Raw genomic sequence first — 18,020 nt, forward strand, 5'->3', positions numbered from 1 at the left:
CCCCGCTGAACATGGGTGTTGACAGGTGGATCCATACTCCCAGCCTGTCTGTCTCTTTCCCTAGTGGGGCAGGGCTCTGGGGAAGCGGAGCTCCAGGACACATTGGTGGGGTCGTCTGTCCAGGGAAGTCTGGTCGGCATCCTGCTAGCATCTGGAACCTGGTGGCTGAAAGAAAAGTTAACATATAAAGCCAAACACATTGTTGACTAATCATGAACCTAAAGGCTAGAATGTTGCAGATGAAGAGTTGGGGGTCTCTGTTTTGTAGATAGCTAGTAGGCATATTTTAGTTATATTCCAAAGGGCCTGTGGCTATACTACTTTTTTTTTTTTGCCTGAGCCTGAAATCTGATATGCAGATGGACCCAAGTTATTATCTGGGGAGATGATGTCTTGGCTGGAAAAAGGACCAGAAAGCTGCATCAGGGAAGAGAGTAGCTCCCTAATATGGGAAAGGGGTATAAATACTGTTGACTGTAAACCCCATCGATTTGATGTGATCCGGGGCCCATATTCAGCTTACGAGCCTGTGTGGCCTCTGCATCCCTGTAGATCTGAGCTCACATTCTGTGGTCGTGAGTAGGAACGTTCCAAGCTGCCCCAATATCAGGACCCATCTCCCTCAGGTGGAGCATAGAGTATGTTGTCCAGCCTCCCTTCAAAGGATGGAACATTCTCTACCATGTTGATCCACGTTGAGGGCAAGGTCCTATGGGAGAAAGATATCTATCTCTACCTCTCTCTCTCTCCCTGTATGTGTATATATATAGATATATATTATGTCTATCTATACCTCTATATTTATATATCTAATATGAGAGAGAGACAGACAGAGATTTATTAAAGCTTTACTCTGCTCTGGCATATATAAGACAAGGGATTGAACCCAGGTATTTTCAATGCTGACAAGCCATCCCATGCTCTACCCTTGAACTACCTCCTGAGACCCTTCTTTTGAAAACTATTATTAATATTTGTGACCAGGGAAGCCAATAAACTGGTAGAGTACAGGACTTGCGATTCTGGTTTAATCCCTGGCACCACACAGACCAGAGTAATGTTATGTCTTCTCTCCCTCTCTCTCTCCTCCTCCTCCTCCTCCTTCTCCTTCTCCTTCTTCTCTCTTCAAATTCATATGAATAATATAAATCTTTAAAATAAAAATGTCATGGAGGCCAGGCAGTGACACACTTGGTTGAGCGTACACATTACCATGCGCAAGGATCCAGGTTCGAATCCCTGCTCCCCACCTGTGGGGGTGAGGGGAAGCTTTACAGTGAATCAAGTCCTGTGGGTGTCTCTTTGTCTCTCTCCTTCTCTATCTTTTTGTCTCCTCTCAATTTCTTTCTGTCCTATCAAGTAAAAATAGGGGAGGGGAAGTCTGCCAGGAGCAGTGGATTCGGAGTGCCAGCAATGAGTCCCAGTGAGAACCCTGGTGGCAAGAAAAAGCCAAACATCCACCCTCACCCTCCACCCAGGGTTTTTACTTGGGTGCCCTACTCCAAATTCAGTCAAATCCTGCTTTGAGTTTCCCTTTCTGATCTTCTGTCTCAACTTCTATTGATGAGTGGGATCATCCCATACTCATCTTTGTCTTTCTGACTTAGCTCACTTAACATAATTCCTTCTAAGCTCCATCCAGGATGGGTCAGAGAAGGTGGGTTCATTGTTCTTGATAGCTGCATAGTATTCCATTGTGTATATATACCACAGCTTTCTCAGCCACTCATCTGTTGTTGGGCACCTGGGTTGCTTCCAGGTTTTAGCTATTATGAATTGTGCTGCTATGAACATAGGAGTACACACCTCTTTTTGGTTGGGTCTTATTGCGTCCTTGGGGTATATCCCTAGGAGAGGAATTACTGGGTCATATGCTTTTTTGGTGCTAAGTTTGCCAAGCTCTTTGTATATTTTGGTGATTAGTCTCTTGTCTGATGTCTGGCATGTGAAGATCTTCTCCCATTCTGTGAGGGGTCTCTTGGTTTGTGTGATAGTTTCTTTGGCTGTGCAGAAGCCTTTCAATTAGATGCAGTCCCATTGATTTGTTTTCTGCTTCAGTCTTCCTTGCAACTGGATTTGTATCATCAAAGATGTCCTTGAGGTTTAGGTGGGAAAGTGTTCCACCAATGTTTTCCTCTAAGTATTTGATAGTTTCTGGTCTAACATACAGGTCCTTGATCCATTGGGAGTTGATTTTTGTTTCTGGTGAGATAAGGTGGTTCAGTTTCATTCCTTTTTTTTTTTCTTTTCAGTTTCATTCTTCTGCACATTTCAACCCAGTTTTCCCAGAACCATTTGTTGAAGAGAACCTCCTTCCTCCATTTAATACTTTGGGCCCCCTTTATCAAAGATTAGATGTCCATAGGCGTGGGGGTTTAGTTCTGGGCTTTCAATTCTGTTCCTATTCATTCATTCACCCATCTGTCCATCATCCATCTATCCACTCATCACCCATCCATCCATCCATCCATCCATCCATCCATCCATCCATGCTTCCACCCTTCCACCCCAAGGTGAATCTTAGTTCCTAAGGACTGTTGAACCCAGGCCTTCACCAATGTGGGTCATGGGTTGGAAGGCATGGTGGCCTCTCTCAGGGGGCCCAGACACGTAGATGACTTACAGAAACTTCAAGGCCTTTGGGACTCTGCCCACTGCTTCTCTCTGTTCATCCATAATCAACACATCCATCCCCTTCCATCCATCCATCCATCCTTCTATCCATCTGTCTACCTTCCATCCATCCTTCTACCATCCATCCATCCTTCTATCCGTACTCCTTCTATCCATCCATCCACCCCTCTATCCTCTATTAATACATCCTTCTATCATCCATCCATCCATCCATCTATCCATCCTTCTATCTATCCATCCATCCATCCATCCATCCATCTATCCTTCTATCCATCCATCTATCCTTCTATCCATCCGTCCATCCATCCATCTGTCCTTCTAACCATCCATGCATCCATCTATCCATACATCCTCTACCATCCATCCATCCATCCTTCTCCATAATCCTTCTACCATTCATCCATCCCTCAATCCATCTATCCATCCATCCATCCCTCCATCCTTCAATACATACATCCTTCTACCATCCATCCATCCATCCTTCCATCCATCCGTCCGTCCATCCATCCATCCATCCATCTATCCATCTGTCCGTCCATCTGTCCGTCCATCCATCCTTCTATCCATACTCCTTCTATCCACCCATCCATCCTTCTATCCATTCCTCCATCCATCCATCCTTCTGTCCATCCATACATCTGTCCATCCATCTGTCCATCTATCCATCCTTCTATCCATACTCCTTCTATCCATCCATCCATCCATCCATCCATCCATCCATCCTTCTATCCATCCATCCATCCACCCACCCATCCATCCATCCATCCATCCATCCATCCATCCATCCATCCGTCCATCCGTCCATGCATCCATCCACACTAACCTCTCTCTTTGACAGGTACGCCGGCCCGATGGAGCGTGCTGAGGCAGAGAACATCCTCAGCAACCGTTCTGAACGAACCTTCCTGGTGCGGCAGAGGGTGAAGGACTCGGCGGAATTTGCCATCAGCATTAAGTAATCCCCGCCCCTCAAACTCACCCCAACCTCTGGTGGCCAGGGTGCTGCGGGGACTCAGGACTCAGAGTCCTAACAGGTCCTGAGCGTCAACTTTCTCCCCCGACTTCTCTCTCTTATGTGTAGTTCCTTGCACTCCGTGGCTGGTTTGTCCCTCAGGAATGCTTTTTGTTTGTTTGTTTTTATCAGAGCCCTGCGGAGCTCTGACAGACAGTAGCACAGGGGATTGAACCTGTGACCTCAGAGCCTCAGGCAGGAGAATCTCTTTGCAGAACCGTGATGCTGTCTCCCCTTCTCCCAGAATTCTTCTGTTTGAAGAAAATGCAGGTTTTCTTTTTTTTTTTTCCTGTTTGGGTTGCCCACAAGTTCATTTCTCTCTTAGGTCAGATCCTGTCAAGATGCTTCTTTTTTCATTTTTTAAAAATATTTATTTATTTATTCCCCTTTGTCGTCCTTGTTGTTTTATTGTTGTAGTTATTATTGTCGTTGTTATTGATGTCGTCGTTGTTGGCTAAGACAGAGAAATGGAGAGAGGAGGGGAAGACAGAGAGGGGGAGAGAAAGACAGACACCTGCAGACCTGCTTCACCGCCTGTGAAGCGACTCCCCTGCAGGTGGGGAGCCGGGGGCTCCAACTGGGATCCTTGCACTGGTCCTTGCACTTTGCGCCACATGCGCTTAACCTGCTGTGCTACCACCTGGCTCCCCTTTTTCATTTTTTAAATTTATGTTTAATAGTGGGCTAACAAGATTATAAGATGACAAGGTCTAGTTCACACCACACCCACCACCAAAGTTCTGTCTTCACCCTCCGACCTCCCAAAGAAAGACCACCATCTGAATTCTCACAGTCTTACAAAGTTCTCCCAAACTTACAGAAAGTTTGCTTGTTTTTGTTTTAAATTTTTTTTGCAAGTTCATGTACATATGATCTCTAGAGTGCACATATGAGTGAAACCATACGGTAGCTGTCTTTCATCTCTTCACTTATTTCCATAAGCATCACCACATTCAGTTCCATCCATTTTGTCCCAAGGGACACAATATCATCTTTTTGATGACTGAGTAGTATTCCATGGGGTATATACACATCCCAAAACATCTTTAGCTAGTCATCTGTCGATGGACATTTAGGCTGAACCCACTCGTTGGCTGTTGTGAATAATGCAGCTGTGAACACAGGAGTGCATATGTCCCTTGGAATTCATGTTTGAGGACATTTATCTTTTGATCAGCCCACCACCCATGATAACCCATGTTTGATTGGGGATTCTCAGCAACCAATCTTCCAGCTTCAGCATCACCACTTTGCTGCTCTGTGGAGTTTTAATCTAGGCTCATTCGAGTCCACCTCTGCTCCTGAGGGTGTAACTTAGGGGCAGTCTGGTCATGAGAGAAATGGATGGTCCACAGATGTCTACTCTCCATAGACCCAGGAATCAGCCCTTTTTTACTCTATGCTTAGCAAACACCCTTAGGATAGCAATCCTATTGAAGTTTCATCCTTATTTTTGCCCTCTGGGGATTTCCTTCGTTGTTTGAGAACTCAGCAAGTTTTCAGCAGAGAACTTGCAATGGATTTTCTTTAGCTAGAAGTGTTTTGTTTCATTTTAAACTTGGTAACTAGTTTTCCATGTTGACAGAAATGAGTGTCGCTGTCATGTTATTTCTAGTCTGTGGCCCACCATTTTTTTATTTTTATTTTTTTATTTTTTATTTAAGAAAGGATTAACGAACAAAACCATAAGGTAGGAGGGGTACAACTCCACACAATTCCCACCACCCCTCCCCCACCATTTAAAAAAAAATAATGCCTTTATTGAGAGATTCATGGTTTACAGTCAATAGTCAAATACAGCAGTTTGTACATTTGTGCATGCATAACATGTCTCAGTTTTCTACATAACAATCCAACCCCGACTACATCCTCCTCTGTCATCATGATCCAGGACCTGAACTCTCCCCCCCCACTCCAGAGTCTTTGACTTTGGTGCAAGACACCAACTCCAGTCCAAGTTCTGCTCAGTGTTTTCCCTTCTGATCTTGTTTATCAACTTCTATCTGTGAGTGAGATCACCCCATATTCATCCTCTTTCTGACTTATCTCACTTCACAGGATTCCTTCAAGCTCCATCCAAGATGAGGTGAAGAAGGTGAATTCACCATTTTTCATAGCTGAGTAGTATTCCATTGTGTATCTAGACCGAAACTTACTCAGCCACTCATCTGTTGTTGGACACCTGGGTTGCTTCCCAGGTTTTGGCTATTATGAATTGTGCTGCTGTGAACATAGGTGTACTTTTGGGATGGGTGTGTTGGGTTTCTTGCGAGTCCACGATATTAATGAACATGGATGTCTCTTCAAATCTGTCTATACTGGGGTCTACCATATCAGTGGAAGTTCTGTCTCTTCCCATCCCTTTTCTAGCCTGTCGTCCACCCTATTGGTGTAGATGAATCTCTCCTCTAGGATTCATCTCTTTAGACTGTGGTCTACCATGTTGTTAGAATTGACGTCTCCTCTAATGTTCTTGCTAGTCTGTGGTCATGCTGGTGACAATAGATGTCTCAGGGAAGTGGTTGATCGCATAATGATTATGGAAAGAGAGTCTCATGCCTGAAGCTCCAAGGTCCCAAGTTCAAGCTCCTATATCACCATAAACTATAAGACAGAGCTCTTGTAAAAGAAAGGAAGGAAGGAAGAAAGAGAGAGAGAGAGAGAAGAAGTGCATGTCTCTTTCTATTGCTTTTTCTAGCCTGTGGTACACCACAGTGGTAGATGTGGTGTCTCCTCTAGTCTCCTTTCTGGTCCGTGGTCTGTCAGGTTGGTGGAGTGAATGTCTCATCCAGTCTCCTTTCTAGATTATGGTCCGCCATATTGGTGGAAATGATGTCTACTCCAGTTTTTCCTCTAGTGTGGTCTGTCATGTTGGTAGAAGTAAATTTCTCTTCCTCCCTCACCCCAGTATCCTTTCTGGTCCATGGCTTCCATGTTTGTTTTTTTTCTTCTTCTTAATCTATCACCCACTCTGTTGATGGAAGTGGGTCTCTTCTCTTGACTCTTTTGGATGCCATGGTCTTCTTTTTTTTTTTTTAAGATTTTATTTATTTTAGTAATAGAAAGATAGGAGGAGAGAGAGAAAGAGCCAGACATCACTCTAGTACATGTGCTGCCGGGGATTGAACTCAGGACCTCATGCTTGAGAGTCTAGTTCCTTAGCCACTGCGCCACCTCCCAGACCACCATGGTCTTCTTAATTGGGGCAAGGGTAGGACTCAATGCATCCATTTAAGAAACCTACCCTCCCCCCAATTTACCAGATCTTTTTGACTTCTCAAACACCCTGTGAGTCAGTAAAGTAATCCCAGAGGAATAGGTTAAAAGGAATAGAGGAGAGAAACTCCTGGGGAGAGGGGTGTTTCTGTTCAAGGGAGGGTTGGTAGCAGGAGAAGGAAGCCTGTGAGTTCCTTAACTGTCTCCTCCCTGAAATAGTCAAGATGGCGGGCAGGGGAGACTGCATCATGGTTATGCAAACAGAGTCTCCTGCCTGAGGCTCCTAAGTCCCAGGTTCGATTCCCTGCACCACCATAAACCAGAGCTGAGCAGGGCTCTGGTGTTTCTCTGTGTGTGTGTGTGTCTCTCTCTCTCTGTATCTCTCTCAAAAAATTAAATAAATAAAAATTTAAAAAAATAGTCAAGATGGCTTCTTTGGTTAGAGGTGTTGCCTTGGGGTGAGACTACTTGGCAGGGGTTGGGCCTAGTCTCCCAAACCCAGAATCTAGAGATAATCTCTCCCCCCTCCCCTCTTTCCAGGTACAATGTTGAGGTCAAACACATTAAAATCATGACAGCAGAAGGACTATACCGGATTACAGAGAAGAAGGCTTTCCGGGGACTTAAGGTAAAAATCAGCTAGAGTTGAGAAGGGCTCTGGTTAAAAATTAAAAAAAAAACCTGAGGGGCCAGGTGGTGACACACCTGATGAAACACACACACACACACACACACACACACACACACACACACACACACACACACTACTCTGCATAAGGATCCAGGTTCAAACCCCCGGTCCTCACCTGCAGGGGGGAAAGCTTCACAAATGGTGAAGCAGGGCTGCAGGTGTCCCTCTGTCTCTCTCCCTCTCTATCTCCCCCTTCCCTCTCGATTTCTGGCTGTATCTATGCAATCAATAAATAAAGAGAATAAAAAAAAAATAAAAAGAGGGGGCAGGTGGTGGTTCACCTGATTAAGGGCACATATTACAGTGTGCTAGGATGCAGGTTCGAGCCCCTGGTCCCCACCTACAGGAGGGAAAGCTTTGCAGTTGGTAAAGCAGGGCTACAGGTGTTTCTCTCTCTCTCTTTCCTCTCTATTTCTCTCTGTCTCTATCTTATAATAAATAAATAAGTAAATAAAATCAGAAGGGAAACACTAAGAAGAAGTTGGACTGGAGTCTCCGTGTCTTGCACTAAAGTCAAAGACTCTGGAGTGGGGGTGGGGAGGGTTCAGGTCTTGGATCTTGATGGCAGAGGAGGACCTAGTGGGGGTTGAATTGTTATGTGGAAAACTGGGAAATGTTATGTATGTACAGACTATTGTGTTTTACTGTCAACTATCAAACCATTAATCCCCCAATTAATAAACTGAAAAAACACTACAAATAAATAAAATGAGATAGAGAGGGAGTCGGGTGGTAGCGCAGCAGGTTAAGCAAAGCGCAACGACCGACGTGAGGATCCCAGTTCGAGCCCCCGGCTCCCCACCTGCAGGGGAGTCGCTTCCCAGGCGGTGAAGCAGGTCTTCAGGTGTCTGTCTTTCTCTCCCCCTCTCTGTCTTCCCCTCCTCTCTCCATTTCTCTCTGTCCTATCCAACAACGACGACATCAATATCAACAACAATCAAACAACAAGGGCAATAAAAGGGAATAAATAAATAAATAAAAATGAGAGAGAGAGAGAGAAAGGGAGAGAGACAGAGAAACCTTATAGTCCCACCCCACCACTCTTAAACCACTTTCTCCATGAGGACACCATCACGAGTTGTCCCACGGTTTGAACTTGAGTCCTTACATGGGGTAACTTTTGTGCTCTACTGGGTGACCTACTTGCTGGGTGCGGGGAAACTCGTTTGAGACAATGAGATGGGGCAGAGATCTCTTTCTTCCTTGCTGCAGTGGTCTTAAGAGATAAGGACCTACCCATCGGGGAGACCATTCCAAAGAGCCCTTGAATGATGAACTTCTTGCAGCCTCTTTGAGACGCGGGTCCGGCTGCAATATCATTTTTCACCCCCACCCCCGGTCCTTGTAGGAACTGGTTGAGTTTTATCAACAGAACTCACTCAAGGATTGCTTCAAATCGTTAGACACCAGCCTGCAGTTCCCCTTCAAGGAGCCTGAGAGGAGAACCATCAGCAAAGCCCCAGGTATGCTGGAGGTCTCGGCTGAGGGACCCTCCCCTCACAGCCACTGCCTGCAGACACCGTAGGCACAGAGGTCCCCCAACGGTCCTCTGTCTCTTTGCTCTTGATGGGCCTGTGCAGTTTTGTTTCCTTGCTTATAGGATGTGGGGCAGGGGTGACTAGAGGACTGGGGAAGTTAGGGACATCGGGGAATCGAAAGGGTACTTCAGTGTCTACTTCGGCCCCTTTTACTGGAACCAATGTAGGGCTCTGTGCACGCGCTGTGCTTACTGGATGAGTGGTTGTTCTGGTTTGGTTTTTGTATTTTTACAGAGAAAGAGAGAGAGAGAGGGAGAGAGAGACCCTACAGCCCTGCCCACCCTCCATGGGGCTCCCTGGGTGCTGTGCATGGTGCTGAGAGAGGAGACACCCCACAGCCCTGCCCACCCTCCATGGGCTCCCTGGGTGCTGTGCCTGGTGCTGAGAGAGGAGAGACCCCACAGCCCTGCCCACCCTCCATGGGCTCCCTGGGTGCTGTCCATGGTGCTGAGAGAGGAGAGACCCCACAGCCCTGCCCACCCTCCATGGGCTCCCTGGGTGCTGTGCCTGGTGCTGAGAGAGGAGAGACCCCACAGCCCTGCCCACCCTCCATGGGCTCCCTGGGTGCTGTGCATGGTGCTGAGAGAGGAGAGACCCCACAGCCCTGCCCACCCTCCATGGGCTCCCTGGGTGCTGTGCCTGGTGCTGAGAGAGGAGAGACCCCACAGCCCTGCCCACCCTCCATGGGCTCCCTGGGTGCTGTGCCTGGTGCTGAGAGAGGAGAGACCCCACAGCCCTGCCCACCCTCCATGGGCTCCCTGGGTGCTGTGCCTGGTGCTGAGAGAGGAGAGACCCCACAGCCCTGCCCACCCTCCATGGGCTCCCTGGGTGCTGTCCATGGTGCTGGGAGAGGAGAGACCCCACAGCCCTGCCCACCCTCCATGGGGCTCCCTGGGTGCTGTGCATGGTGCTGAGAGAGGAGACACCCCACAGCCCTGCCCACCCTCCATGGGCTCCCTGGGTGCTGTCCATGGTGCTGAGAGAGGAGAGACCCCACAGCCCTGCCCACCCTCCATGGGCTCCCTGGGTGCTGTGCATGGTGCTGAGAGAGGAGAGACCCCACAGCCCTGCCCACCCTCCATGGGCTCCCTGGGTGCTGTGCCTGGTGCTGAGAGAGGAGAGACCCCACAGCCCTGCCCACCCTCCATGAGCTCCCTGGGTGCTGTGCCTGGTGCTGAGAGAGGAGAGACCCCACAGCCCTGCCCACCCTCCATGGGCTCCCTGGGTGCTGTGCCTGGTGCTGAGAGAGGAGAGACCCCACAGCCCTGCCCACCCTCCATGGGCTCCCTGGGTGCTGTCCATGGTGCTGGGAGAGGAGAGACCCCACAGCCCTGCCCACCCTCCATGGGCTCCCTGGGTGCTGTCCATGGTGCTGAGAGAGGAGAGACCCCACAGCCCTGCCTCACCCTCCATGGGGCTCCCTGGGTGCTGTGCCTGGTGCTGAGAGAGGAGAGACCCCACAGCCCTGCCCACCCTCCATGGGGCTCCCTGGGTGCTGTGCCTGGTGCTGAGAGAGGAGAGACCCCACCCTCCATGGTCCTTCCATGTGGTACTTCACACCGGGAACGCATGACTCTACCCTCTAAGCATTCTCCAGACCCTCTCTCTCCCTTCTGATCCTTAAGATATTTTATATGGACACTTCAGTATGAGTTTTCCACATCTCCCTGTATTTCTTTTTTAAAAAGTTAATTTATGGGAGTCGGGTGGTAGCTCAGTGGGTTAAGTGCACGTGGCGCAAAGCACAAGGACCGGTGTAAGGATCCCGGTTCGAGCCCCCAGCTCCCCACCTGCAGGGGAGTCGCTTCCCAGGCGGTGAAACAGGTCTGCAGGTGTCTGTCTTTCTCTCCCCCTCTCTGTCTTCCCCTCCTCTCTCCATTTCTCTCTGTCCTATCCAACAACAACAACAATAACTACCATAATCAAACAACAAGGGCAACAAAAGGGAATAAATAAATATTTATTAAAAAGTTAATTTATTAATGAGAGAGACAGACAGAGAGAAAGAGGGAGAGGGAGGAGATAGGGAGGGAGGGAGGGAGGGAGAGAGAGAGAGAGAGAGAGAGAGAGAGAAAGCCTCTCTCTGTCACATGTGATACCAGGGATGAAACTCTGCACCTCATGCTCGAGGGTCCAGTGTTCTATCTCCTGCACCACCTCCTGGAAGCCTCCCTGAGTTGCTTTTTTTCTTCTTCAGTTTTTCATCATCTTTATCATAGAGTGAAAATATCACTATTTCTTAGGGTTATGGAAAAACATCCAACAAACCAAAGCGCTTTATAAACCATCTTTTTACTGGGTTAAACCGAACTTCTGCTCAAGAGGCAGCTTCCAGAACTCTAGCTAGCTCCCGCCCTCCCTGGAAGATCCTTGGCCTCTGCCCGATTAAATCTCTGGCCAGAGTCATCCAATCCCAGGCGGAAACTTAAGGCTTGAAGTGTTCTGCCCCATTTATTAAAAAAAGTACCGCGCATGAACCCATGAAGATTAGGAATAAATTTATCATCTAAAGGGAGGAATGAGGCGGACAATAGATACGTCATTCCTTACTATAACCTGCACTGGCATTTCCCTGTTGTCCTGATGACAGGTGGGCCAACTGGTGACCCCCCCACACCCTCACTGGCTGAACAAAACAGCACCAGGGGGTGACCCTTTGTGACAAGAGCTGTTAAGAAGTTCGGCTCCAGGGGGAAGGGCGTATCTGCCCAAGATAAATTCCGAGCCCCTTTGCGGAGTCTCTTTGTGACACAGAGATTTTTGACACCTCCCTGTGAAAGCGCTTTCCTCTTGTCTTGCTCCACATGTCACCATGTGGAAAAATACAATTTAAACCTGTACCCTCCTGCCCACTAGTGGAATAAACTCCTCTCTTTTTGCCATAAAAAAATAAGAAATAAATGACCTTTTTTTTCTTTTTCTTTTTTAAAAATGTATTTATTTATTTATAAAATGGAAACACTGATAAAACCATAGGACGAGAGGGGTACAGTTCCCACCACCAGAACTCCGTATCCCATGCCCTTCCCTGATAGGTTTCCTATTCTTTATCCCTCTGGGAGGATGGACCCTGGGTCATTGTGGGATGCAGAAGGTGGAAGGTCTGGCTTCTGTAATTGCTTCCCTGCTGAACATGGGCGTTGACAGGTCGATCCATACTCCCAGCCTGTCTCTCTCTTTCCCTAGTGGGGCAGGGCTCTGGGGAAGCAGAGCTCCAGGACACATTGGTGGGGTCGTCTGTCCAGGGAAGTCTGGCCGGCATCATGCTGGCATCTGGAACCTGGTGGCTGAAAAGAGAGTGAACATACAAAGCCAAACAAATTGTTGACTAATCATGAACCTAAAGGCTGGAATAGTGCAGATGAAGAGTTGGGGGTCTCCATTTTGTAGATAGCTCGTAGGCATATTTTAGTTATATTCCAAAGGGCTCATGACTACTAGTTGTTTTGTTTTTTTTTTCTTTTCCTGACCCTGAAATCTGATATGCAGGTGGACATCTGGGGAGATGATGTCTTGGCTAGGAAAAGGACCAGAAAGCTGGATGAGGGTAGAGAGTAGCTCCCTAATATGGGAAAGTTGTCTAAATCGGGTTTACAGTCAACAATATCATACACTTTTCCCTGATTTGTTTTCCTGCAAATATACAGAAACTGCTAAAGAAATTTACAGATGGGAAGGGGGCCGGGTGGTGGTGCACTGGTTAAGCGCACAAGGTCCCATCAAGGATTCATGTTCGGACCCCCTGGTTCCCCACCTGCAGGGGGAAAGCTTCACAAGTGGTGAAGCAGGGCTGAGGGTGTCTCTCTGTCGCTCTCCCTCTCTAGCTCCTCCTCCTCCTCTCTCAATTTCTCTCTGTCTTATTCAATATAAACGGGTGGGGATGAAGAGCTGTGGCTTAGTAGTGCTGGCAGTGAGCCCCAGCTGTAACCCTGGAAGCTATTAAAGGGACATGATGAAGCAGGTAGAGCACAGGACTTGTGGCACGAGGTCCTGAGTTCAATCCCCAGCAACACATGACCAGACTGACGCTCTCATTCTTTCTCTCACACATATAAATGAACAAATTTTAGAGTCTTTTTTTTTTTAGCATTATAGCTTTTTTTATTTAAAAAAGGAGACATTAACAAAAATATAAGATAAGAGGGGGACAACTCCACACAATTCCCACCACCAGAACTCTGTATCCCAACCCCTCCCCTGATAGCTTTCCCATTCTCTATCCCTCTGGGAGGATGGACCCAAGGGCACTGTGGGATGCAGAAGGTGGAAGGTCTGGCTTCTGTAACTGCTTCCCCACTGAACATGGGTGTTGACAGGTCAATCCATATTCCCAGCCTGTCTCTCTCTTTCCCTAGTGGGGCAGGGCTCTGGGGAAGCGGAGCTCCAGGACACATTGGTGGGGGTCTGTCCAGGGAAGTCTGGCCGGCATCATGCTGGCATCTGGAACCTGGTGGCTGAAAAGAGAGTTAACACACAAAGCCAAACAAATTGTTGAACAATCATGGACCTAAAGGCTGGAATAGTGCAGATGAAGAGTTGGGGGGCTACTCTCTGCAGACTCTAGTGTACTTTTGCTTTCAGGTATATATTTTGCCCTAGTTTGTGGACACGTGTGAACATATGCTCTCTCTCACGGAACCTGGTCTATATCTAGGTTTTGGGACTTTGTTAGGAAGTGAACCGTCTGGAATGGAATTAGAGAATCCTATTCTTCTTCTAGCGTTTGCCCTTCTTCTGTAGCCAGTCAACAGCGTCAGGTTGAGCCTGATGTCAAGTTTCGAGACCTCCTTTGAATCTGGAGAGGTGGCAGTCGCTGACTATGTGGGTCATAGTCTGTCTGGAGCCACAGGGGCAGTTCGGGTCGTCTCTGGCTCCCCAGCGATGGAACATAGCGGCACACCGGCCATGGCCTGTTCGATAGCGATTGAGGAGGGCCCGATCATAACGTGCTAGGTCAAAGCCGGGTTGACGCTTGCAGGGGTCTGAGATGAGGTGTTTGTTCTTGACCTCAGCTGACTGCCAACTCTGTTTCCAAGAGACTGGAACAGAGAAGTTCAGTGTAGGCGTAGGGGACCAGATTGGGTGAGGAAGTGAACCGCCTGGAATGGAATTAGAGGATCCTATGAAAGGAAAGGTCTCGCCCGAGTAATGAAGCTGAAGGGTTGTCATTCCACACCTTTAGACTTTATCAATGACATTCTTTACCTCCTTCCTTTGAATCTGGGTGATGAAAGATGATTCTGGGATTATGTTTCTGTCACCTTAAGAAAACCTTTCACCCCCAATTCCATCAGCACCCAGAGAGAGAAAAAGGGGGAAAAAAAGGACATTCAGAAGTAGTAACAGGTGTAGATGTGACTTAGAAAGGAAGAGAAGACAGGGCCATAGGGGAAAAAATGGGCAAATAGGTATAAATACAGACAGTTCTAGAAAGAATAGTCAACCCCTGTCTGTGACCTTGGGAGAACCACTGCAGTTTCCACTGGAGGGAATCGGGGACACAGGACTCTGGTGGGGGGAATGGTGTGGAGTTAAACCCAGTTATAATTTTGTAAATCAGTATTAAATCACTAATAAAAAAAGAATTCCTATCACATTGCCCAGAAGATGGTCCGGTGGATAAAGGATTGAACTCTTAGGCATGAGGTCCTGAGTTGGAGTCTCAGTTTTCCATGCAACAGGGGGAGACTGGTGCTCTCTCTCTCTCTCTCTCTCTCTCTCTCTCTCTCTGTCTCTCTACTTAATAAATAAATATGGAAGACTTTGGGGTTGGTGCCATGGATAAAGCATTGGATTCTCAAGCATGAGGTCCTGAGTTCAATCCTCAGCATCACATGTACCATAGGGAGTCTTTGCCTGCCTCTCCCTCTCCCTCTGCCTCTGCCTCTGCCTCTCCCTCTCCCTCTCCCTCTCCCTCTCCCTCTCCCTCTCCCTCTCCCTCTCCCTCTCCCTCTCCCTCTCCCTCTCCCTCTCCCTCTCCCTCTCCCTCTCCCTCTCCCTTTTCCTCTCCTGTCATAAACAAGTAAATCCCAAGGAAAGAGAATCCAGGGGCCCTTCATTCCAATGCTACCCTCTTTCGAGCATCCTGACTCCCACCCCCTGAATCACAGACCCCCGAGCGCCCAGACAGTGGGCGGCGGTGGGAGAATCTTCTGTGCCCAGCTCCTTTCCCATCTCGCCTCTTTCTCCAGCGTCGGTGGGTGGCACCAAGTATTTCGGCACAGCCAAAGCTCGCTATGACTTCTGCGCCCGTGACCGGTCAGAGCTGTCTCTGAAGGAAGGTGACATCATCAAGATCCTTAATAAGAAGGGACAGCAAGGCTGGTGGAGAGGAGAGATCTATGGCCGGGTGAGTGTGACCACCCAGATAGCCAGCCATCCATCCATGCATCCAATCATCCATCTAATCATCCATCCATCCATCCATCCATCCATCCATCCATCCATCCATCCATCCACCCAAATATCCATCCCACCATCCACCTACATGCTTAGCCATCCATCCACCCAGATAACCATCCATCCATCCCATCATCCATCCACATGCTTATTCATCCATCCATCCACCCAAATATTCATCCATCCAATCATCCATCCATCCATCCATCCATCCATCCATCCATCCATCCATCTATCCGTCCACCCAAATACCCATCCATCTATCCATCCCACCATCAACCTACATGCTTATCCATCCATCCACCCAGATAACCATCCATCCATCCATCCAATCATCCATCCATCCATCTACCCAAATATCCATCCATCCAATCATCCATCCATCCATCCAATCATCCATCCATCCATCCACCCAAATATCCATCCATCCAATCATCCACCCACCCAAATATCCATCCATCCAATCATCCATCCATCCAATCATCCATCCATCCATCCACCCACCCAAATATCCATCCATCCAATCATCCATCCATCCAATCATCCATCCAGTCATCCATCTTTCCACCCAAATATCCATCCATTCAATCATCCATCCATCCAATCATCCATCCATCCATCTATCCGTCCACCCAAATATCCATCCATCCATCTAAATATCCACCCAATCATCCATCCATCCACCCAGATAGCCTTCCATCCATCCATCCATCCCATCATCCATCTACACGCTAATCCACCCATCCATCCATCCACCTAAATATCCATCCATCCAATCATCCATCTATCCACCCACCCACATACCCATCCATCTATCCATCCCACCATCCACTTACATGCTTATCCATCCATCCACCCAAATATCCATCTATTCCATCATCCATCCATTCACTTATCCATCCATCTACCCACTTATCCATCCATCCATCCATCCCTCCTTTCATCCACCCATCCATCCATCCATCGAAGTATCCACTCATCCATCCATCCTCCTTCCATCCGCATACTTATCCATCCATCTATCCATCCAGCATCCCTCCACCCTCCCACATTTACCCATTTAGCCATCCATCCATAAATCCACTCAACACACACCAGCACCCACCCACCCACCCCATCCACTCACCCACCCTGCCAACACGCATCTTACTGAGAATCTACTATGACTATCTACTGGTCTCTTGGGTACACTGGTGAAGAAGACACAACATGGTGCCTTTGTAGAGTTCACAGTGTGTGTGTGTGTCTCTGTGTGTGTCTGTGTGTGTGTCTGTGTGTGTGTGTCTGTGTCTGTGTGTGTGTCTGTGTGTGTGTGTCTGTGTGCGTCTGTGTGTGTGTCTGTGTGTGTGTCTGTGTGTCTGTGTGTGTGTGTCTCTGTGTCTGTGTGTGTGTCTGTGTGTGTGTGTCTCTGTGTCTGTGTGTGTGTCTGTGTGTGTGTCTCTGTGTGTGTGTCTCTGTGTCTGTGTGTGTCTCTGTGTGTGCGTGTCTGTGTGTGTGTATCTGTGTGTGTGTGTCTTGTGTGTCTGTGTGTGTGTGTCTGTGTGTGTGTCTGTGTGTGTGTCTGTGTGTGTGTGTCTCTGTGTGTGTGTGTCTGTGTGTGTGTGTCTGTGTGTGTGTGTCTCTGTGTGTGTCTCTGTGTCTGTGTGTGTGTGTGTGTGTGTGTGTGTGTGTGTACAAGCCCACACACCACCAACTCCTACGCTCTGTTACACAGTGAATTATCTCTCTGGAGACAGAGAGAAGCTGAATGAAGGAGTCTCAGGCAGGACAGGGTGAGCGGGGCAGACAGCTAGTGAGGGCAGGACGTGAACCTCTTGGGCTGGTGGCAGGAGGGCACGGCCCTCACCCCCTCCTCCTCCCTCCTCTTCCCTTCCCAGGTTGGTTGGTTCCCTGCCAACTACGTGGAAGAGGACTACTCGGAGTACTGCTGAGTCCTGAGGCACCGGCAGAGAGATGAGAAACCCAGGATGTGTGGACAGTGGGCTAGGGCAGCAGCAGGTCCCCGGCTGCAGGTTCGAGACTTCCTGGGCCAGCACCTAGTCATTGAGGTTCCCGGGAAAGACCCCCGGATTAATTTATGATAAACGGATTCTCCCTCGGGGCCCTTTTGGGAAGGCTCCGGGGTCACTGCTGAAAATAAAGTTATGACTTTTACTTTATGAAAGGAGCTGGTGTCATTTATTGGGTTGGGACAAAGGCTGTTGGGACCAAGGATGGAGAGACAGAGAGATGTCTTCCCAACACCCCTGCCTTTTCTTCTTTTCTTTTCTTTTTCATACTAGTGATTTAATATTGGTTTACAAATTTACAAGGTAACAGGGGTGCAATTCCACCCCGTCCCCACCCCCAGAGTCCTTTGTCCCCATTCCCTCCATTGGGAACTGCAGTGGTTCTCCCAAGGTCACAGACATGGGTTAACTATTCTTTCTTTTTTAAAACAAAAAAAGATTTTTTTTTAAACTTTCTTAATTAAATTTGATAGGACAGAGAGAAACTGAGACGGGGGAAGAGACAGACACCTGCAGACCTG

The 18,020-nt window shown here is 48.1% G+C and overlaps 1 protein-coding gene across 1 annotated transcript in view; it reads left to right on the forward strand.

The window, feature by feature from the left end:
* Positions 1-17,654, forward strand: part of VAV1 (vav guanine nucleotide exchange factor 1) — a 77,994-nt gene extending 60,340 nt beyond the window's left edge. Inside the window, exons 23-27 of the mRNA XM_060181563.1 lie at positions 3,473-3,589; positions 7,403-7,490; positions 8,902-9,016; positions 15,283-15,440; positions 17,368-17,654. Of these exons, the coding sequence (XP_060037546.1) occupies positions 3,473-3,589; positions 7,403-7,490; positions 8,902-9,016; positions 15,283-15,440; positions 17,368-17,421 (532 nt within the window). The 3' untranslated portion in view covers positions 17,422-17,654. The remainder of the gene's footprint in view (positions 1-3,472; positions 3,590-7,402; positions 7,491-8,901; positions 9,017-15,282; positions 15,441-17,367) is intronic.
* The last annotated feature ends 366 nt before the right edge of the window (positions 17,655-18,020 follow it).

The sequence above is a fragment of the Erinaceus europaeus genome, chromosome 23, assembly GCF_950295315.1.
Source record: "Erinaceus europaeus chromosome 23, mEriEur2.1, whole genome shotgun sequence".
Lineage (NCBI taxonomy): Eukaryota > Metazoa > Chordata > Mammalia > Eulipotyphla > Erinaceidae > Erinaceus > Erinaceus europaeus.